This window comes from Clavelina lepadiformis, chromosome 6 (assembly GCF_947623445.1).
Source record: "Clavelina lepadiformis chromosome 6, kaClaLepa1.1, whole genome shotgun sequence".
Classification (NCBI taxonomy): domain Eukaryota; kingdom Metazoa; phylum Chordata; class Ascidiacea; order Aplousobranchia; family Clavelinidae; genus Clavelina; species Clavelina lepadiformis.
In genome coordinates, this window is record NC_135245.1 from 7,619,414 (window position 1) to 7,642,496 (window position 23,083).

General features: G+C 35.3%; 2 protein-coding genes across 3 annotated transcripts; one reads left to right on the forward strand and one right to left on the reverse strand.

Annotated features, from left to right (window-relative positions):
* Nucleotides 1-1,138: 1,138 nt before the first annotated feature.
* LOC143461661 (dipeptidyl peptidase 4-like) lies at nt 1,139-10,738 on the forward strand. The gene is made up of 18 exons (XM_076959470.1): nt 1,139-1,585; nt 1,775-1,876; nt 2,794-2,888; nt 3,071-3,142; nt 3,222-3,277; nt 3,379-3,490; nt 3,974-4,128; nt 4,233-4,395; nt 4,722-4,866; nt 4,938-5,119; nt 5,329-5,467; nt 6,539-6,676; nt 7,007-7,105; nt 7,714-7,848; nt 8,072-8,205; nt 9,804-9,925; nt 10,037-10,175; nt 10,359-10,738. The coding sequence occupies exons 1-18, from the start codon at nt 1,462-1,464 to the stop codon at nt 10,620-10,622; spliced, it is 2,376 nt and encodes a 791-aa protein (XP_076815585.1). The 5' UTR covers nt 1,139-1,461; the 3' UTR covers nt 10,623-10,738.
* Nucleotides 10,739-10,808: 70 nt separating this feature from the next.
* Nucleotides 10,809-22,345, reverse strand: LOC143461662 (ATP-dependent RNA helicase DDX1-like). Of its 2 annotated transcripts, none has more exons than XM_076959473.1 (14): nt 20,305-22,345; nt 17,794-18,075; nt 16,686-16,853; nt 16,368-16,560; nt 15,730-15,962; nt 13,712-13,960; nt 13,508-13,612; nt 12,782-12,898; nt 12,330-12,513; nt 12,037-12,251; nt 11,746-11,928; nt 11,568-11,650; nt 11,327-11,432; nt 10,809-11,223 (listed from the first exon to the last, which is right to left on the reverse strand). In XM_076959473.1, exons 2-14 carry the CDS (start codon nt 18,031-18,033, stop codon nt 11,056-11,058), a joined length of 2,244 nt encoding a protein of 747 aa, XP_076815588.1. In that variant the 5' UTR covers nt 18,034-18,075; nt 20,305-22,345; the 3' UTR covers nt 10,809-11,055. The 2 variants fall into 2 exon arrangements, with proteins under 2 accessions (XP_076815588.1, XP_076815586.1); XM_076959471.1 differs by having other exon boundaries at nt 18,292-22,345.
* Between the last annotated feature and the right edge of the window lie 738 nt (nt 22,346-23,083).

The window sequence follows — 23,083 nt, forward strand, 5'->3', positions numbered from 1 at the left end:
GATTAGTAGAACATCAATTCTCCGCAATTCTTCACCTAACACAAAAATTCATTTCGGACAATATATGCCATGTTGTGTAGTAGTTTTACCATTATATATGCATCTTTACGTATAGCGACGCACCGATGTGCAGGATACCTCAAAGTGAGAGATAAACTTGCTCAAAAAACGATTTTTCACATTAGTTTGTTGGGGGAAGACGTGGCTGTTCAGGATTCCCGAAAAGAAACCTGTCATGACCTGACAGTCTGCATGTTTGATATATTATATAGAATATAGTATAGCGAAATCGCGTGTTTTCGTGGCTACATAGGTATACACGGTATAGTATAGGTACAAAATAAGTACAAATTGACCGTGGCTGACATAGTGCGCAATGTTGCACAGTTAGCATTTTCACAAATTTTCAGCAAAACATCAGATTTTTATCTAAAACGTAAATGCTAAGATAATTATACGTTTGTCTTTATTCTCAGCAGGATGCTTGTCTTTGTAAAATATATGGATTTGTTACTATAAAATTTGTTTGTAAAAAATCGAAGGCCTGATCACAAACACAACCGAACGCGTTCAAAATAGTATGAACAAAAACAAAAAGTATAAATAAGTTATAAATGGAGCTGCGGCTTAAACCGACCATAACGAGAGAACAAAATATATGACGGGAATGTTGGTACGAATAAATTTTTATACAAAAGAACAAGAAAAACAGAAATCCTTTTCTTCTGAAGAGCCGAATGCGGACCAATAAGTAGGGGCAAAGTCGAAATGAAATTGAAGCAATTCGGTGCTAATTGGTTGCCCCAGGAGAGATTGGTTGCTGTGTTGAAACGTGCGTATATGAGCGTGCCACACGAGCCTTTGCAAAGATGTGGAAGAGCTTGGCAATGGCAAGTTTAACTGATTTAAATTGTCGAGAGTGGAGAATGGGTAAGAAAACAATAAACGTGACTAAAAACAACAAAAATTTAAGCAATGGCCTAACTACGAAAAAGCAACCATTTATACGAAATACAGGCAAAACACTGCAATAACATCACGAACTTGTTAAGTATTTGCAATAAATATTTATACTTGGTAAAAAAAACCTTGTACTGGGAATTAACTAAGTTATTTAGTGAATTTAAATTTGCCTTGCAGTTGTTTGTCCTGAAAAGTTCATATAAGGTCACACCAAAGGATCACATTTAATCTCTGGGGAAGACAGCAACACGTGCGCTGGAGCTAATGGATGTTTAGCCCAAACGATGACGTCATTGCTCTGATAATAACTGTTGAACGAAATAGATCAATGCTCGTCATTCACCGAATGCTGCTTTATATCCTAAATGTGAAGCTGTTTTAAGTAAAGCTTAAGCTCTTGCTAGAATTTTTTACTTTTACTTTCTTCTTGTTAGATTGTTTGAGTTTACTTTCTGTTTTTCAAGTCCCAGCCTAGTATGAGAGCTTGGTAGCTAAATCATGAGTAAATTCAAGTTACTATTATTAGTGACAGCGACGTTTATTGCTGTATTGATAGCACTGGTTTTCTTATCAAGAATTTCAGACGAAATTTCACCAAAATTTTCCCGGAGTAGCGATGAAGGTCAGTATCATGTTCGTAATATATTGTGCATAAGTTCAAGCTATACAAAATACAAATTACCCATGTGCTCTGCTACAATATATATAGTCATAGATCAAAAGTAGGAATAAATCATAGGTTTAAAACCACACGACTTCAGCTATAAGTAGGTTGTAGTTGTCGTTTCGCGTAATATCGTTTTTGTTTCAGACGAGATCTACCAACCAAATGAAAGCAAACAAAGAATGCAATTCGATGACTTCTTGAAGGGAAAATTTCGATATAAAGAGTTACGTCCATACTGGTTTTCAGGTACGGTTAACGGATATGATTACAGTAAAGCATTTCGAATTTGTTTTCTGAACAAGTTTTTGGTTTTCCAACAAGCGTTGTGGATTTGAAATTTAGGTAATGTCACTTTCTTAGTTCATGCAGAAGTTTTCAACCTGGCTTCCGCAAACCACAGCCGATCAGTGTGCAGTTTATTCGCTGGTTGCTGCGGGTCCAGAACAAGACAAGTTCAAAATAGTAATGTCTTAAATGTAACGTCATAGCAAATGGGGCCATGTCCATGAGTGCCATTTCTGTAGTTCTGTTTGCAGAGGCCGTAGTATAGCGATGTACTTTAGGGGTTTGCAAGTAATGCCTTGCGTGGAACTTTCTTTTTTAAGTTGTTTGTTTTGCTACAGCACATCAGTTCACAAACCACTTTTTTTTCTGGAAAAAGTCTCTGGCTGTAAGCAAGAGTTACTATGCTATGACATTTAAGTTAGGTTAACAAGAAACCAACCACCAAATCACCAAAATGGCTTTGAACATCGGATTTTTCCAGTGAAATAGTGAGAGCCAATAAACTTTTACGGTTGCGAACAAAATATAATTCCTATTTTGTTAGAGGCTTTAGAGCTTTATGTGTTAACAATCAAGAAACTTAGAAGAAAAACTCTGGCTTTCGAGTAATGCGCAGAACAAACAATAAAGCCGAAACGCTTAAGAACATTATTATTATTATGCAAGCGATTTAACTTCTACCTTCGTACTGTATCTTAGTAATCATTGACTTGCATTGAAAATGTTAAAGTGATTGTTTTGGCAATTGAAACGTCTGTATTGTTTGTTCTGCACTACAAAAAACTATTTGTCCAAAAGTAGATCACGTGCAAGTAATATGAAGATAACATACCAGTGACAGCCTGCTAGGACCTAAAAAGAAGGTTTTTTGTTTAAAGGTAATGAATACATAACATTAAAAAGTAATGGAACCGTAGTAAAAGTTGACATTGAAAATGGATCAGAACGGATATTCATGCAAGCAGAGCATTTGGTAATTTTTCATTCATGATTGTTATTACGTTAACCGTCAGCACTTACGAGAGTAATTAAAGCAATTTTTGTTTTATTTTACTTGTTATAAAACGAACAAAATGAGCCTGGGTATGAAAACTTACTTATAAAATGCTATAGAAATGACTGTTTTTGTCTAAGCTTGAATTTTCTTGGTTATAGCCCGACAGCTATGATTGGTGGGATGTGTCTGCGGACGAAAGCTATCTAGTGGTTGGAACAAAGTGGGTCAATGTAAGTTTGTTCAACATATAGCCAGTAAAATATCTTTTTCTGTATTTTACCTCTCAGTTTTTCTTTCTGAAATGGTCAGGGTTACGCGCATTACAACGACACCTTTTCCATGACTTTCTACGAGGTATCCACAGGGTAATTATCAAATCAATTTCTTTTTTGCAATAGAAGATTAACTATAAATCAAGTGTTGAGACACGCATTTTAGTTTTTATTTAACTGATTTTGCCCTTTAGAGTTAACATTACTCAACCAAATCTTCCGTCGAATGGTATACAAAACTTTAAATGGTCTTCAAAGGGTCACAATTTTGCTTTCGTATACAGCTACAACGTTTACCTTGCAGCGGTAAGCTAGAAGAATGATGCAAAGGACCGCATTATTCATAGTGATTTTAGTTGGGTTAGTTCAGATATCAATAATATTTACTATCCGGATAAAGGATATATTCGGATATTTCTGTTTTAGCAAACCGGTTAACCGGATAATTAACAGTTAATAAAAGGTAAGCACAAAGCAACCTTTTTATACTAATTTTTGGTAAAACAAAATGTGTTGACTGTAAAAACGTTTAAGTGTGACGTAGTTTTTCATAATAAAAAAAACAAATACATGTCCAAAATTTCACAATTTTTTAATGTTTCTTTAGTACTTTTGTTTTATTTTAATTTATTTTTAAGCTTAATAAATTCAGAAGCGTGCAATCGATCTCACACATCTCAAACCAAATTGTATCCTAAGATCAAATAGCTTAATTGCCATCCGGATAGTCCAACCGTAACATTTAAGTAATTGCTTAAAATGCTTAAACTTATTTATACGTTTTTGTAGGACCCGTTTGTAAAAAATGCGACACAGATAACGTCAGATGGAAACGAATATTCCATGTTTAACGGCATTTCCGACGAAATGTTAAGGGTAGAAATAGCCGGAAACGATATTCTCATGTGGTGGTCAGATGACGGTACCTATCTTGCTTATGCCACGTATGTATTGGACTTGTAATCAACAAACAAAAGGCAATATTTAGAGCGTATAGAAAACATCTGTTGCAGTACATCTACTTATTATTTATTACCCGTTTGTGTAGAGTAAATGATACCGGAGTCTCACAGTTGGAGTTTGCCATGTATAAGGAGCTGCAATATCCCGAAATAATAAAGATGCCTTATTCGAAACCAGGAACAAAAATTCCAACGATTACGCTATCAGTAGTGGATGTCGATACCAAAGATGTGATTACAATAAAACCGGTTGGTTTTATAATAATACGAACACAAAACTTAAACTGTTTTTCTTGTTTGTCACCTTCTTTTTATTCAACGATTCGTAAAACTTTTAATCTCATTGCTTACCACGCCCTTTGCCTATAGTTTGCTGTTGTTTGCACTTCGCGCAGTATGTAGCGTTCATGGCATTTAAGAATTGGTCAATAACTTATTTTTACAGGCAAGATGTATACATATTTAGTTTTTTGGCTTAAATCTTTGTATATACTTTACTTGACTTATATCCTTATATAACTTTGATTTGAATCTGTATATGACCACTGTTCTTAAGCCGACTATTAATCACATAGAATATTAGTCCCAACTGGAATACTGGATATTATCTCAATTCGGTAGCATGGCGAAAAAATACGCTTTTACCTAGTTGGAAAAATCGAATCGAAAACGAAATGATTACAGAATACTGTCGAGCACCAAGCTTCCGATGTTTTCACGGTTTGTATAAAACGAGTTCTGGTATTCGATCAAGAGCTCATATGCACATATAACTTTGCTGTTCACCAAAGGCACGATCATGGAAACAAGTAGCAGTACGGGCTGGCTTGGACACTACAAACCCGCGTATATTTACCCTTTGTATTCAAGCAATGAATACATGACAGTGCAGAGCCACGAAAAATATCCTCACGTTGTTGTAGTAAACATGGATAAAAACACCAGCGACTGGAGGACTTTTGGCGAGTTTGAAGTAAGAACTTTTGCTTACACATACACATCTGCTAACTTACTGTTAGGTTGTAAAACTAGCCAAAGAAAGAAAACAAATGATGCGTTTGATTTAACTGAGCAGTTTATATCAGCAAATACTATGCACATTCCCCTCTTTCCATGTTGTAATATGAAGGATGCTGTTGGTTGTATAGTGTTGCTTTATCGTTGTAATATCTCTATATTAAGGTAACTGATACATCATATGGATATTTCGCGGTTTATCACTACGACGAGACATTTGACTGGATTTATTTTACGAGCACTGAGGCAGAAGACAACCCAGGGAAAGGACTTCCGCGCAATCGTCACATGTGGAGGGTTAAAGGTCAATTTCAATTTAGCAAAGAGATTAACGTTGAAGTTGCGAGAGTTCTTTCTAATCCTAATGTTTTAAATGGATATCTTTGAATATCCTTATACTTATACTGGGTGAGAAATTTTATCCTTTAGCTGTCTAGTGGCGAAAGACGAAAATCAGTTAATTATTTTTAAAAAGCTTATTTTTGCATGGATAGCTTAGTAACTTTGCATATTAAAGCACATGGGTAAGATCCTTCTCCATTTGGATGGATTATCAAAGATGTCTAATAGTAATAGGTCGCAGTCCATGACGGCAAAAATGCAAAATCAGGAAAAAGTTTAAATTATAGAAGGTTTCTTTCCTTATAAATTGGGTTTGGTACTTAACAACGATTGGATGATTAAAGCTTCAAACTTTTTGCACTTCCTACGATATGAACACCCTCTAGCGGTAATAAAGTGTTTTTTAAAGTAAAAATGTTTCCATTAGAGTTATTTGTGGGCATGAGCATTTCTGACCTTGCAGATTGTTTCTTTGTGCAAAATATTCTTTTCGGATCAAGATTTTAAATTTTCCTTATTTTTTGTTTTCATCTGATTCGATCCATATGGAAATTGACTCAATACCTTGTTTTGAATTGCTTTATTGAGGGTTTTTAGCCAATGAAGAGATCTATACGCTATATGCAACGTACGAGAGAAAAGCACATACCAACATTACGGCATAAGAATTCGCGCATTCTAAAAATAATTTCCTAATTATTAGCAATAAAATTCTTACAAAAAATTTAAATGAAGTTAACCAGCATCCTATACACTAGTGACGTTCACACAGACAAATTTTTGAATCTCATTTATTTGTTTCTTATTCCCAAAACTTACCCCAAACTCTTAAATCTGTCCGAAAATATCAAATTTACCAATAAATTTATATTCTGATGCTGTGTCTTGTGCAACGATATTCCTCTGTAAGCACACTTTAACGCATTCTGTAATAAAAACAACTGCGTGAAGATAAACAGAGAACTTGCAAATTTACTATAGTATAGACCTTAAGACAGGTTAGTTAACCTTTTTTGCTATATAATTTCTACAGGTCACGGGAAAGACAGAACTAGAACTTGTATGACGTGTCAACTTAATGTTCAGTATAAAGATCGTTGCAATTGGGTGACTCCGTCATTCAGTTATGGTGGACGTTTTGTGGTGGTTAACTGCGGTGGAACAGCTAATGGTGAGTTTTTCGAACGGTTTCATTTTTTAGTTTGAATAGGGCAAGTTTACGAGCAAGCAAATTTATGTAGAAAGACTATGATAGCATTTTTAAAGAAGAAATTGTTTGGCTCTTATTATTGTATAATTTAACGTCATATAACAAACCAATACAGAATTTAGCCTGTACATAAAAATTGAAACAAGATGACATGAATTCGTTTCAAACCTGGGCAAGTTAACTTAACTAATTATTCAAGTCTTTCCTTTTATTATTCAAGTATTTGACAGAGTTTGATTAACTGGAAGTTCTACTATACTCTTTATTGTTGTATTTATTTTTCCGTACTAGGAGTTCCCCTTTCAACATTACACAAAAGGAACGACGTTGGAGACTTTGAATTTGTACGAATAGTCGAAAACAATACAAAGCTGCAAGACGTGCTGGGTGGTAGGTTGTTAATCAAGATCTGTCAATAACTCTTAGCTTCAAATAACACCTCACCTGAGTCACCTCAGTGGACATATCTTTAGATTGTCCTTTTATTTTAAAATAAGCGGCTTGGTAGTTAGCCAAGTACATTCTCGGACTCGAAATTACGCGGTTAGGGTTCAACATGTTGTCTCATCAACAACAGAGTTATATATTCTGCTTATTAACTTTCTCAGCATTGAAAACGTTTCAAGACAGACGTCAAACATCTGCTGTTAATATGTTTTCAAATGCTTTGGCTGTATTGTTCCTGCGTTAAATAAACACAATAACGTAGACATCGGAAATACATGCAGGTAACCGCGGCTCGAGCGCCGAGGAATCCTCACCGAGTTTGGTAATTTGTGCAAAGACTTTGTTTTGTCCGAAGATAAATATTTCAATGCCAAACCCGGTTTGCAAACCACCGCCTGTTAATTTTAATATGTCGATACTCGTTTTACCAATTTCATTACAACTGCTTATAATTAAGTAGAATGTATTGTTTAAAGTTACACTATCCGCATTCTAATATAATTTGGAGACATTGGAAAGTGGCAACTTAACACTCTGTTTTTTTCTTATAGAGTACCAATTTCGTACACGAAAATATGGTACCATTCAGCTTCCAGATGTTGAAGGCGAATGGTACTATACTTTGCACTTGCCACCAAACTTTGACCCATTGAAAAAATACCCAATGCTTGTCGAAGTCTATTCAGGTATTCGCTATAGTGGCAATAGTTTACATTTTGGCTAACTGATTAACCACCCAAGTTTACTTAAGATTTCTAAATGAAACCATAAGTTGTTATAAAAGTGTTGATATATTTAAAATGACCAAATCTGTTCGCATAAAACTGTTGAATATCAGATTAAATAGTTCAATATCAAAGTACAAAAAAAAACGGGAAAATGTGGTAAAACGTACCGGTCTTGTTTTAGGTCCATCATACCAAGAGGTAAAAGAGAGATTCGTTGTGCAATGGAAAGATTACGTTTCTAGTTCGTTAGATGTAGTAGTTATGACTTTTGACGGAAGAGGAACTGGTTTCAGAGGTGACGAAATCATGCACATGGTAAGATGAGACTTTATATACATCATAAAATTAACCTTAACATAACACAAAACTTGTTTTACGTTTCGTTTTTATAAACAAGCAAATTATAATATGGTTCACCACAGAAATTAAAAGATAGACCTGCTTTTTGAAAGTCGTGATTACCGCCTTACACCCTTTCAGCACTTAGTTCAGCTCATTAATTACGATAAAACCTTGTAATGACTGTCAACTGTTTACTTGTCGGAAACCGTCGGTCAGATGGGTGTTCAAAAAATGTTTGCCAATGACTTCTTAGCCACGCAGTTTATTTCATCACCTGAATTCAATTAATTAATTTGCAGTACACAATGCAAATATACAAAAAATCAAGTGGACAGATGCTTCCATTGACAAAGTGGGACACTGCCGCCGAGAAACGATGAATCTAAACTTTATGGTATTACCACAAAAAACTAGCTATGACAAATAGCACGAAAGATGTTTTGAAAGTAAGGTTACGAAAGGCTATCTCACCGAAGGGATATAAGAACCGAACAACGTTCATAACTACAAGAAAAATTGTGAAAGTTTAAGTATACATTACAATATTCACACCAGCAATTAGCCTAACATTGTTTTTATTTAAGATGAAAACTATTACCATATTTTTTTGAATAGAAGCCGCAGCTACTATTTTTTAGTGTTGATCAATTTGATCATGCGGCTTCTATTCCAGAGCGGATTTTAATCAAGAAAATAGGGTTCATCTTTGCCCTTGTATAAGCTACGTTTGGCCTCAAAGCGGTAGCTTCGACAAAACCAGAAGCACACAAACAACATTGTAGGTTTAGAAGAGCATCGATTACAATTTAATTTTAATCAATAATTTAAATCTGAAAACATTTTAGACAACAAGAAGTTTATATTATATTTATTTTTAATCGTGACGTTTCCGAAAAAGTTTCCTGTAAGACACGCCAACTACTTGCAAATTCATCTAATAGCGAAATGAGCTATAGACTGAATTATTTTTCCCCGTTGTTACAAATTGATTGAAGACCATGTCTTTCCTACACTGACATTGGCCAATCCGCCAATTGTTGCTGAACCCAGGTTAAAGGAAGACGGACAGAAATATTTCGCTTATTTTGATGTTGTTTCTGCCACAAAGCTTAATTCACAAAGTGGCCTCTTCTTGCAAATAGAAGTGATTCAATTATACCAGGGGTGGCCAACCAGTCAAAGACTAAGAGCCTCACTTCTTACTGTGTTAACCGCAAAGAGCCACATCATACACATTATGATTTATGACGCTTTTTCTTATTACGTCATAAAACTGCATCAGATATTGTTTCAGTTTCATCATCTTAATTCTGGGTCGAAATCTGATGTAATCAATCATTATTTAGCAAATATCAATTAAACATTAGCCAGTAGAGATTACTTTTCTGTATTATTTATCTGCCTAAAATGGGTAAAATGTGCTCTCTTTCAGAGGTTCACTATGAACGAAAGAGTCGCATAATACCGGGCAAAGACCCGCATGCGGCTCGCGAGCCGCGGGTTGGCCAGGCCTGAATTATACACTATCCATAATCTGTTCAAATGATAACAAACAATAAATTGTTTGCAAGGTTTACAAGAAGTTGGGTCAGTACGAACCAATCGATCAAATAGCAGCTGCTCGCATCGTCTCAGATCGTTATTCTTACATCGACAAAAGCAGGATAGCAATATGGGGCTGGTCTTATGGCGGGTAAGCGAATTTCTTAATAGAAAAAAACACATGCTTAGAATAACTTAGCCGTTGAACGCAATGTGATATTTTAATAAACCATTAGCGTTCAAAGGTAAACTGTTCACGCAGATACACCACCACCCGCGTGATAGGGGAAGATTCGCAGAATGTTTTTAAATGTGGTTTTGCTGTTGCACCGGTCACTAGGTGGGAATTGTATCACGCCATTTATACCGAGAGGTATATGCAGCTGCCCGAAGATAACGAGGTTTCTTTCCAAATACCGTACTAGTCATCTTGTCTTTCATTCTTTACAATAAGCTATGCTGTAACTATAGGCTATACACCTACACGGTGGCATGGCCAAATGTGAATGTTATTTGCTTATATTATTTATTGGCTTGTGAAACTAAAGTTTTACCAAAATGAAAATATTTTCCTTTAAATGCAGGATGGGTACAAGAAGGGCAGTGCTTTGCAAAACTCGGAAAATTTCGCAAAACATCGCTACAGTTTGTTTCATGGTACCAAGGATGAGAATGTACACTTTCAACATTCCTCCCAACTGTCTAAGTATTTAATTCAAAATGACGTCGAGTTTGGAGCATTTTTCGCTGCTGACGACGATCACCACATGCATGAAATTTCAAACGAGTACAAGAATTTGATGAGAATGATAACTAAGCAAATGAAAGTATGCTTTAACATGTCGTAAAGTCATTTCAACTGAAAGTTGTTTGACGGAAATGGTGAAAGAGTGGAATAAAAATTAGCTATTCTTCAAACTGATCGCACCAATGATCAGTAGAAAGTACTAACAATGTCAAAAAAGGTTCAGCGGTCTATTCAGGCAACCGTTTCCCCTTTACTCAATAATTAAATCAGATCACGCTCACACTAGTACAATGTATATTGCTGTATTCCATCACCAAAGCACCAATAGTGTAACATAATTGCAATTTTAAGCACGAACTAGATAAAGATAATTAATTAATAAATGGGCAGGTTGAATAAGTTATTATAAGTTTTACAGTGAAGCTCGGGCAAACACTATGAAGGTACCTTGTAGGTAACAAATAACGGAACTCAATAAGTTACTTAGTACGTCTCGATATTTTGCGTGACGGCCAGTGTTTGCTATTTTAAAATCACGCCCTTCCATCCAATATTGAAGAAGTTTTCATGGTGAGATTAAGAAAAGAAGTTTGCGCAGATTTTTCCAAGTCTTGCAGCTCCTGCACTGTAGGAGCTAAAACATCCGCATGACCCTTGTATAAACTGACCCCGGTATTTCCACGCTTGCTACCATACACCACCTGCCAACAAAATATATCACATATTTAGAAGTTTTGCCTTTTAGTGCAAAAACTTCAGCAAACCAATCTTTATCCATATAAAGCAAAATCACAATATATTAACCTTTCCGTCGAATTCATCAACAGGTATTTCCATTTTTGTGCTAGTTTGTTCAACTGTAATCTTCAAATGCTCTTCAATTTCACCAAGCAAGCCTCCTTCATTATACCTGCGATGTCCAATGCGTTTAGCTACTAGTATGGTGATATGATTACTCAAGGTTTATTGCAAACTACATATCATAATACGTATAGTACTAATTTATTACGTCAATAAATAAAACACATCTTAATGTTGCAATCACCAAATGCAGCAGCCTCCTCGATCTGTTAGGTCGGTGTTGTAGCAACCACGTCCTCTACTGTTACAATTACTGTGATACCAAACCTAAGTTCATCAGGAAACAAAAGTAAAAAAGCAGGCAAAGCAGATCAATGACAACTGTATAATGGGCTCATTTGGTATTTAATCAAATGGTCAACCTTTTCTTTGTGTTTGGTGGCAACAAGCGATATTGCAAGTCCCATTCTTTCAGCTCTACCAACTCTTCCTATTCTGTGGACATAATTCTGTTTGTCGTCAGGTAACGTGACGTTGATGACAAATGGTACGCCACTAATGTCAATACCTCTCGCAGCAACATCCGTGCAAATTAAATGACGAACCTGAGTATATTGGATGACAACATATCAATGACATCAATGCAGTGGTGAAACAAGTGAAGATTGCATACATTATGTTTTGTATTGCTTTCACCATGCTAATTTCGGCACCTGATTTTTCTTGAATTTCTCCAAATTGCTCCTACGCTCTGGAGGTTTTCTATCGCTATGAAGACAAACACAAGAGAATTGATGGCCTGGCTTATCTGGCCCACCTCCCTGCTGTTTAAAGTACGTTTCCATATTGTCACAGTCAAGTTTAGTTCTACAAAAAATGATCGCCTGGTCCATTTTATGTTGACGTATTGCTTTCAAACAGTATTCTCCTGCAACCCCAAAAGAAAACATGTAAGTGGAACCAAATTTAAGCAAACTGGTACAGTATAAAGAAGTGTTGTACATACCTTTCAATACTTTAACTCCTTCAGACCACTTCTCAGCAGTTTCTCTTGCACGACTGCCAACATCATCTCTTTGATGGACTCCATCAGTTTTGATGTGCTGTTTTAAACCCATCCAACTTGGGTCTTTAATTGGGTCAACAGGTACAACGACATGGTGAACAGTTTCAGGTACAGAATCCTCGCCCTAAAATTTGTAGACGTTGATTTTAAAAACATGCATGGCACCAGTTTACAATTAACTGTGTGTATCGCAGATTACAATGCTCACTGTTACAAATATAGCACAATAAAGAACATGCTGGTAAACAGTTAACGAACAGGAAAAAGTGACAAGATCTCAAAGAGCTAAAAACATGAAAGATGGTAATAATACAACTGTGTTATAAGATGTTAGGTTACCATGGTTATTGGCCACCAAATTAAGGTATTAGATCAGCTGAACACAAACTTGCCTTGAGGTCAACCCAAATTGGGAAGTGCATAATCTTCTCAGCAAGCTTTTTGACATCAAAACTATGCAAAGTCGCCGAACAAACAATTACTTGAAGTCTCTTACCATCACCAGTTACCTTTAAAAAGCAAAAGAGCAAATATTTACACCTATACGGTGTTATACAGTGCATATGTAAGTGATACCATGGTACACCATAATACAGTAGAAGCTGCTTAATAACTCAACAGATAGTAAATTCATCCATCCATTAATATCAATTTGCCTGGAACAGAATCTTTCTATGCAAAATATACTATAAAACCCTTGTCTAATAAATCCAGACTTGGCTTTACAAATCCGTTTTCAGTTTTAAATGCATTTCATCTTGAGCGACACAGGTTTTTCTGAGGACACTGACTGTTTTTGAACATACCATCGTTAACATGATATGATAAAAGACATAGGTATGGTGTGATAAATGCTGTGAAAACCAAAATAGATTTTCAAGTCACTAAAACAAACCAATATACTACAATTTTCTGAGTTGAATAAATGATTGATGTCATTTTTACAATCCAAAATCGTTGTTTTGTTACTGGTTTATGGTTGCCTGTTTATAAAACCGCTGCTTATTAAATCAAAAATTGGCTGGGACCAACATGAATTTATTAAGCAGCCGTTGAGTAGCTAATTGTAATTTCAAAGAAATTAAAATTAAAAAAATACTAATACATTTTTTTGTTACCTGTGGAATTTTAGAGTGCACCCTTTTTATGAAATCTCCATTTCCAGCGGTAAGCAAGCCATCACATTCATCCAAAATCAAAAACCTAACTTGGCTGAGATTAACCTGAGAAGAAAAGCATTTTTCTTCAAAGTAAGTAACATAGGTGAGTAAGTAAATTTCATATTACAGTAAATAATTTCCAATAAAAAAACAATACTTTACCTTTCCAGTAGATATGAAATCGTCCACTCGTCCCGGTGTTCCTATCAATATATCAATTCCTCGCTCAATCTGCTTCAACTGGTCTGCAGGAGAAATTCCGCCAACAACAAGAACTTCATTTAACTTTGGTTTATCAATATATTGTTTCAACTTTCGAATAATATTGCACGTTTGCTCAGCAAGTTCCCGAGATGGTTCAATTACAATAGCATAAGGCGCATTATTGTCTTTTCTGGTTTGGTTCCGACTCTAAATGCATTATTACTAAATATAGAAATGCAGAACAAGTAGAGAAGAGAAAAAAGCTAAGTTTCAGAAAAAGAGAGCCGGCATTTAACCATCAACTCCAATACATAACTAACCATCAAATGGCAAAAAAATAAAATGTTTTGCAGGGAAAGATTTTTTACACACAACTGCATGAGGTTGTAAACACTGCAGGATGTGCAGCAAAATGCATAAAAAGGATATACATGTTTTGGTACAAAGTTGGGCAATGTTGAACAACTTCTTTTGGTACGTTGTTCATAAAAAAATGTTATAAATATATAATCAAGGTATGTATCATATCATTACAAACTCGACTCAGATCAAAAAAAGCAAATGAACAACAATAAGAAAAGCACTCTTTTTATGTATAAAAAGGTATTTCTGCCCAAATCTAAAATCAATCATTAAATCCAAAAGTCGTTTTGTTTGAAGTCTTTGAAAATGTGCCCAGCTAGCTATATAATCCAACAGATGATCGCCAACTCACAGCTTAGTGATTATAATAGGCTGTTTGTCTCATTTAGTGTTGAACTACAATGTCAATGACTTTGCGGTACCAATCACAGTTATAGCGACAAGTGAGGTGCAACAATATAACACACATAATTTTTATCCTAGAACTCAATTACTTCTATATATATAATAGAAAAAGTGCTAGGTTTGAATCTTCTTTTGTCTCTCTTTTGAATCTTCTTCAATAGCTCAATTGTGATCTGCAGTGTAAACTAAACTAAAAACTGGCTCACATTTAGGTAATTATACTGGATTTTCGTACCCATGCTTTATTTTGGAATTCATTCAAGATTAATGAAATATTTTGCATTTTTTTATTAATGATCAAATATTGGAAATTAAAAAAAAAATTGTTTGAGATATGGGCAAGGCCATTGCAAAAAACTTAAAAACCAGTTAATTTTCAATAATTTGCAAGCTCAAATATATAGCATAAGAGCAACGTAGTGTCTGCAAAACAGAATTTGTTAAGCCATACAATACTTCGGAAGTGAAGATTTCATAAACACATTTTATGAAAAATTTTGTACTTGCTTACACTATGCTACACGGCTAGCTATTTTTTAGTTCTCTGTTTACCAATAAAATTTCATGGTTCATTTTTCATTCTACTTGTTTTTTCTTGGTATGTTATACACTTGTGGATTTAACACTTTTTGCTGACTGATATCCAATGCAAATGTACAGGCTCCTTTATGCAGTGAATCATTTTAAGGTTACAAAATACCATGACGTCCATGACACATTTCAATCTGACAGGACGTTTTGTTTTGTGAACAATGCATTTGGATAGGTGTTCGACACCAGAAATCTATTGTCAATTTAGCTTTCAGTATCTCACTAGTCTGATTGACCCATTCCTTGCCCATCCATCCAAGTCTACTTTATAGCAACCGAAAAATTTAGCAAGTAAGAAATGAATTACAATAAATTTTTCAACATCAAGTTGTAGTAACATGTTATGCACTGGGTAAAGAACATGCCCATTAAGTTTATCATAATTGTGCTAATAATGAAGTTTTAAAATTTTGTTGTGGTTTTGTTTATGAAATAGTTTTGATTATCAGGTATCACTATTGCACTCCATTATTTGAAAATCTAAAAACTAGATACGTTGGTAGAAAGCACTTCTTTTGCAATCACACAGTGTAACAATACCTGTCAGCGACTGCCTCACTGTAAAGTAACAATAGCTCACACCTCAACATTTTCTCTGGTGCTTGCAGAAATGATACCTTAGCCACAACAGATCCAACGATGCTGCTTCCAACAGAACAACTCTCAGGAGCTTCACAAAGTCCAATATAGCCATCACTGGGATCATGCTTAAATGGTGTACTGCCATAATTGAACTGAATTTCAGCATTTTTGAGAACACAAGCCGCAAACATTGGCTCTTTTCGGATGTATGCAGGAATGTCAAATGCATGACCAAGATCTTTTCCATTCTTTGAAAATCTTATAGTACCTGAATCAGAGTAAATAACTTATATCTCTAAACGGACATATTTGGATATTTTACCTACATTAAATCTTAATGTTAAATAAAGATGCATTTGTCAGTTGTTAAATGTTTCTGGTGAAGTCACTTGCCACAAATACATTACATTTGTAGCAATAAATAAGATAATCAGGCAAATATTTAACAGAATAAAAATTTCTGTTACCGGTACATATGTTAAATGTCATTAAACATGGTTTTCAAAAAGTATCTTTAATATCATCATTCACGATCAATGTTCATGTTGAAAAGCTTGATTAAATTTTTACCAGCATTCATAGTATATACCCAGCATGTTAGTGTACTGCTTATAAGTCAAATTGCATAATTTCAAGGAGTGGTTTGTTATAATTTTATTAGCTGACCACTTACCTGCATCCATATCAAGAAAACATCCAATTATATCATGCATTGTAAATGGTTCACCATAGGTGTCGAATTGACGATTATTAGACTTTTTGCCAGTGCCACCAAACCCAAAGCCTTGCTTGTCAGTACCAAGATTTAAATCCGCAGAAAGCGTAGACCAACCAACTCGATTCAAACCCTCATCTTTACAGTGTGCCTGCAAGCATTTGTTAGGCTTGATATCGCTGGAAACTGTTTAAATTAGTTTAACAATCTGATCTATTTCATCAAGAAGTAACCTGCGTATTTCAAATTTAATGCAAAAAGAACAGTGCTTTTGACCTCGTAGTAATATTTTCCTTTAGTAACACCTCTAGTGGATCTGCACCCATGCCAGTCCTTGAATTCCCTGGACTGACATAGTAACCCATCAGCTCCAATAGCAAATGCTGTGCCCCTGTCATATGGGTTCATTTGCCACTGACTAAATAATCCACCACCGACTTTAAGCTGAAACAGTTACCGGTAACAAGTTAAATGCATTAGGAAAATATTCACATATTATCATAATATCTACATGTGTAATTTTTATTATTTTTCTTGGGTTGATTAATCTAAAACTCACACCATCTTATTATAATCAACATAAATTATCCTAGAATAGAATTCCTCTTAGATGTATTTTAATGCATTGCACGCCCAACCCCTTTAATCTGGAAACACCACTGCATGACCAGGTTAAAGAAGTTTTTGAAATAAATCTCACAAAAACATCAAATCAACCTCCGGTTAATCCGGAGGAATGAGCATGAATATGAGGATTGTATCTAAACAATCAAGTAGTGTTTATAAACGAAAAATAAAGGATCAATACCTGTGAAATAATGCAAGTTTGAATTTTTTTAATGCACTGTGTGCAATAGCGCATGTTCAACTTAATGCGTGTGTAGTGTATATGCATAGCCTTTACATAATATGCACTTAACTTATTCGTTCACATTCATGTTCTGCAAAGATTATATGTCTTTTCATCAATTGTCATATTGGTGTCGCTTAATCTACTACATCTACCATACAATTTGGCAGCATGCTAATAAAAGAAAAAGGAAAGCATGCTAGACACCTAGTCCTAGTGCTTGGGCGATTAAACGATACAATGATACTCAATTTTGTTCATTGCAACATTGGCCTAAAAAAGTTTTTGAAGAGAAACAATATTTTGCAACAACGTTAAAAAATAAACCTTTCAGACTGAAACACAGGAGGGCTGGTAGAGCTAAGCAACAAATTGCCCTTGGTTTGTTAGAGCAAGTTTTTTACATACCAAATTTCATTCATGTGAAGTATTTTAAGAAAGAAAACCACAAATCTTGGACATGATGCTTTTGGAACAAATTGATCAAAATCACATATATATAATTCTACATTTGCAGTAGGTGCTGTAACAAACCTTTTTGGAGCCATCTTTACTTTTACTAGAATCTTGATATGATTCATGTACAACTTGTATCACTGGAATACTAAATGCAGCGGTTTTCCCTGATCCTGTTTCAGCAGCCATAAGAACATCACCACCTCCAAGTATGAGCGGAATGGATTCCATCTGTATGTCTGTTGGTAGCTGCCAACCGATTTCGTCAACTACTTTCCCAATCTCTGGCATCACACCAAGATTCTCAAATGCTGTCATTTTCTACTGCTTCTAGAGAAAATTTTACTCCGAAAGTAATTCCTGTAAAAACAAATGCTTTGCAACAAATGCTTGCAACAACTTTGCAAAAAATATACAAAAGTAATTATAAAAGAATGCATTTGTAAGGTCAACTAATTGTATAATTTTCAAACAGGAATGACCAAAGAGGTAGAAAGTAATTCATTTGTAAATATATACTGTGAACAGTATTTTATTTATTTATTACACCAGCACAAATTACGATAGCCTACTTACATAAAAAACGCAAAAAGGAAAAGGAAGTTGACTCCATAATAAATTTTTTATATCAAAGTCATAATTTGATTTTGTTCATTCTATCTTGGAATTTTTGTTCGAAGTTTCACATTAAAACATGCACCTGATACAGTGAAATCACAAGCAACTGTTTAATTACACTTGTTACTTGTACAAGATGATAAACAGGTCTTGCTTGAACACTTCACCATGGATGCAATGTTACAAGCCAGTTCACATGCTAAATAATGTGTTTTAAAAACTTATTTATTAAAGCTTTCATTGACACACTTTATTTTTTAATGGCTGAAATGGAACGGGACGCTAGGTCTCAGAGTCTCACTGATGAGTTTACATGCTCAAAATTTCATGTTCACACAGAAACAACGTTTAAAAAACGTTTTTAACCACTAGAGTCTGGAGGGTTTTAAATTCCAGAAGGAAAACATCAAATTAACCCATGCGGAAGCTTTCAACTAGCTTACTAAGCCTAGACAACCATCACACCAAGTTTTACAGTTAACACTAATCTGTAGAAGTGAGGAAGGAGCAATCTGTGGATGTGAGGAAGTTTCGGGGATAATTTAGTCATGAAAAGTGAGAGTTGGGGGCCAATGGGAATTAGTTTTAGATTAATTTAGTATTATGACTTTCGCACTTCGCTTGACTGATGTTGTTACTTCTGTAGATTAGTGTTGCCCAGCTTTATCATCATTAAAAAAAATTACAAAGCATGCACCAGTTACAAAGCATGTGTTATGTGCGAACGCCAACTAGTAGCGAGCTGATAAAATACCATATTCACAATAAAAGTGCACTGAAATTTTGGCAGGCTGAATCAGAAAATAATACCCAAAGTCGAATTTAGTTATGAATTGCCAGAATTTTGAATTATAAATTTCCAGATTCGAGCAATTGAATGATCTATAAATATGTTAATTACATATTTTTTAATTTTTTGAAGAAAAACTTGTTTTAGCATCGCAGTTACACTTTTAAAACTTCACTGCATGCAATTTAACTGTGTTATATCAATCATGCAGCATGAAAAACTGCATGCCACCTGGTCTGGTCAATATGTGATTAAATAACCCTGGTTATAGGGAATAAACGCTTTCCGAGTTACTGCAGCCATTTTTTTTGGGCGGCAAGATTTTTTCGACCGCCTACAATTATTAATGAATATTGTCAGCCCACTTTCATTTGTTTTACATTACAAACATTCTAAACATTGGATGGTAAGATTTCGCTCAGGTAAGTTGCATATGAATTTCTTTTCACGACAAAAAAAAAAGAAAATATCTTGCCTAATTCTTATTTTACAGTACCATATTTTACGGACCATAAAGCGCAATTTAAATCCTTTTTTTCCTCATAAATTGATCGTGCGCCTTATAAGCCGGTGCGCCTAATGTATGGATCAAATAGTGCTTTATTGCCTACACTCAAAACCAGTACCGATACTATTATACTATTAACTATTTTTCGATACTATTAATGAGCTTTATACGGTAACTCATACTCCTTAAAATACGTTGCGTTCTATAGCCCGGTGCGCCTTATGTATGAACAAAAAACTAATCAAAGCAATTTATTGACAGTGTGCCTTATAATCGGGTGCGCCTTATGGTCCGTAAAGTACGGTACTTTCAATCCTACACACTGGACTTGTGTGATATGAGGTCTAGAAAAGTGTTCAGTTCAAAAATGTGAGGTAAAATGCGTAAACGTTTGTGTCTAATCTGTGGTGTTTTCACTGACTAATTCTGTTTGGCTTGTCAACTAAAGTTTAATCAACTAAAAGAAAATACAAACCGAATTATTACATTCAAACGTGCCGCAGATACCAAGCAAACTCTTACGCATTTTACAGCGCATGCTATGCTGACCACGCAGCGTGACTTCGTATCGAACTAGTCCAGAGCATTGGATTCAAACCACTGAAAAATAAGAACTAGGCAACATATTTGAAAAATTGTTTTTATTGCATAAAGGAATCCATATGCAACTCGCCTGAACGAAATCATTACAGTCCAATGGCCAGCATGCTTGTGATTTAAAGATCTAAAGTGGGTCAACATTTTCCATTGTTAAGTATAGGCCGGGGGTGTTCAAATGGCGGATCTCGATCCGGATCTTTTTAACTTTTTGTGTGGATCTTCCAATGTAGTCTTGAAACAATCTTGCAGCAGTAGCACACTTCACTTTTGACTTTTACAAAGTTATTAATATGTTGTAGGCCCTACAATGTAGGGTACATTTACATAAATAAAGCACCATAAAATTTAAAGCATGTCCAATATGGTATATCTATTCATATTTAGTGGATCATCCCTTTGTCAGGTTTGGCTGTGGTGGATCATGGCAGAAATCATTTGAACACCCCTGGTATAGGCAATCAAAAAAATCTTGTCCTCCAGGCAGTAACTCGAAAAGGGTCTATACCAGGGGTGGCCAGACCTGCTTCATGCTCGAGCCGCATATAACATATTCCAGATTTAAAAGAGCCACAACACAAACACAATAAAAAACACGAATTTATTCACTCACAACGAAGTGTAGCTATTGATAAACATTAGTGCTGCGTGGTGATACTATTAGTCTCCACCTGGGCTTCACCAACTCTTTTTGCAATTATAAGTATAACCGTAACCAAGACTTAAAACTAGGTCAGCCCTGACGCACAGCTTCAATCTGACAGTTTACTTAACTACAGTGTATAAGTTAGCACACTTCTGTACAATAAAGTACTTTTTGGAGTGTAATTTGATTATTACTAACAATGAGTCCATTGTTACTACGTGTGATAGGACTCATTGTTTCATAATCTGATCAAACAACTCGTCCAGACCGGGAAAATGCATGTCTAATTCAACAATGCTAATTCATTAAAGAGCCGCAGTTTGGCCAATGGCCACCCCTAGTCTATACTCTATTGTATTGTATTGTTTACTCTTGTCATTGATTATGGAAGAATGAAAAATAAAATGCTAACTAATATTCATAGTGGAAAGTGTGGTACCAGCATGAACAAGTTTCATCAACATGTACGCCGAACTTTTTTATCTTCACCAATTTAACGAAAAACTGGTTGCTTAAATGCCACAGTGCATTACATGCAATGCTTACGCCAAAGGTCAGTTTGGAGTACGTTACGAACACGCAAAAGACGTTATGCCAACTGTGATTTCTGAAAAAAAAGGAAACAATGTGCTCTTTTCAGTTTTTCGTCTAGCCTAGCTTAGTAAATTTAGTCGCCATGGTTGCGCCAAGACGTGAATTGTTTCCGTGTCACGCCGAGGTCACACCGACTTTATGCCGCTTGACCGTAGTTTATGTCGAAGATCTTCGGCATAACTCACGTGAAATGCACCCTGGCTGAATAGCAATTTTTAATAAATAAACAAAGAATTGAAATTTCAGTGCACGCTAAAATTTTCGTCTTTGCACGCACGAGTTCTCGTCGAAAACTGCCGTAGTTTCCAGTTAAAATCCTATAGCATGATGAAATAACAAGTCCACCAGTATAACAAGCATAATGGGAAAAAGGAGCAAAACAAAAGTGCTTAAACCGGACAACTGGTGCAAGAACAAAACAACGTAACCAAATGACAAAGATGAATACTGGTTGGCATGACCACTAAACCCAACATACAACAAACAAGTTGAATAAAAAAATAATAAAAGAACAATGAAAACACGATGCCAACAAACATTAACACATGTAACAAGACAAACAATTCATAAAAATTTGCATACTGAGGCAGTGTGGCAAGTTGGCTACTAATAAGCTGATAAGAAAGACTTGTAAATATACCCTTAGTCAATAGTAACATGGCAAAAACGGCCAACACTAGAGTAAATTGATTAAAATTCTGTGCATCTGGATGGCAAGCCTGTTTCTGTGGCCGAGGTAAGGGTACAATAGCACGACCCTCTGGTGCACTAAATTCATTGAATGTCACATCGCAGTGTCGCAATGTAAACTAAACCTGTTTTTTGAACGATTGGAAATCGTGTATCCCCAAACCATATTCAGGTTGTCATGGGTGCTCTTGTTTTTCCGATTTATCCAATTAGCACTTTTGTGGGGGAAGTACCTCGTGAGTTTGGGTACAGAATAATTTTGAAAATGGCTGGGGTGCCAAAAAGCACGAGCTACTATAATTACTAAAATCTGTTTTAAATTGATAAGAACACACCATAGACATAGGAAATATAAACACTAGATGCCTAACTAGACTGCGTTGCTAAGAGAAAAAATGAAGCAAGAATGCGATTGACAAAAGATCCCAAAAAGGCGCATAAATGCATGGGAGTAAATGGGCGTAAAGGAACGTTTCAAAAGATTGCTTGCTGTAGAGCAATTTTCGTGGGTAAAAACAATTTTATTGTGTAAAGAAAAGTAGAAGTGACTTATCGAAAGCTTTATCGCTTTATTTGTGACTTAGTTAGAGTCCGAATATGGGTAGATATGGCGATAGCCTAAACCGTAGTCTGCGGTATAAGCTGCAAGAAAGTTGAATAAAACAGCAAGTTAAAACGTTTGATTAAATTTCTGGTTAGCTTTTCCTGTTTTACTTAATCTTTCCCGCGTTAAACGTAAATTAACACAAAATATTTGCCTAACGTAGCCTTGGCCTGTACCGCGGTACCGGTATACTACTACTTAACTACTTTTCACAATTTCTTGTTAACCTAACGTAAATGTTATAAAGTTATAACCTAAAACAGCACCTAAATCTACCTTCTATTACCTATATATGTATGCCTTATCTATAGATATGATATA

Coding starts and splice junctions, on each gene's coding strand:
- LOC143461661 (XM_076959470.1), top strand. CDS start 1,462: ATGAGTAAATTCAAGTTACTATTATTAGTGACAGCGACGTTTATTGCT. Junction 4,867..4,937: donor AAGCTTCCGATGTTTTCACG/GTTTGTATAAAA, acceptor TGTTCACCAAAG/GCACGATCATGGAAACAAGT. Junction 6,677..7,006: donor CTGCGGTGGAACAGCTAATG/GTGAGTTTTTCG, acceptor TTTCCGTACTAG/GAGTTCCCCTTTCAACATTA.
- LOC143461662 (XM_076959473.1), bottom strand. CDS start 18,033: ATGACAGCATTTGAGAATCTTGGTGTGATGCCAGAGATTGGGAAAGTA. Junction 12,899..13,507: donor TGCACTCTAAAATTCCACAG/GTAACAAAAAAA, acceptor TGCTTTTTAAAG/GTAACTGGTGATGGTAAGAG. Junction 11,433..11,567: donor CGAGGAGGCTGCTGCATTTG/GTGATTGCAACA, acceptor TGGACATCGCAG/GTATAATGAAGGAGGCTTGC.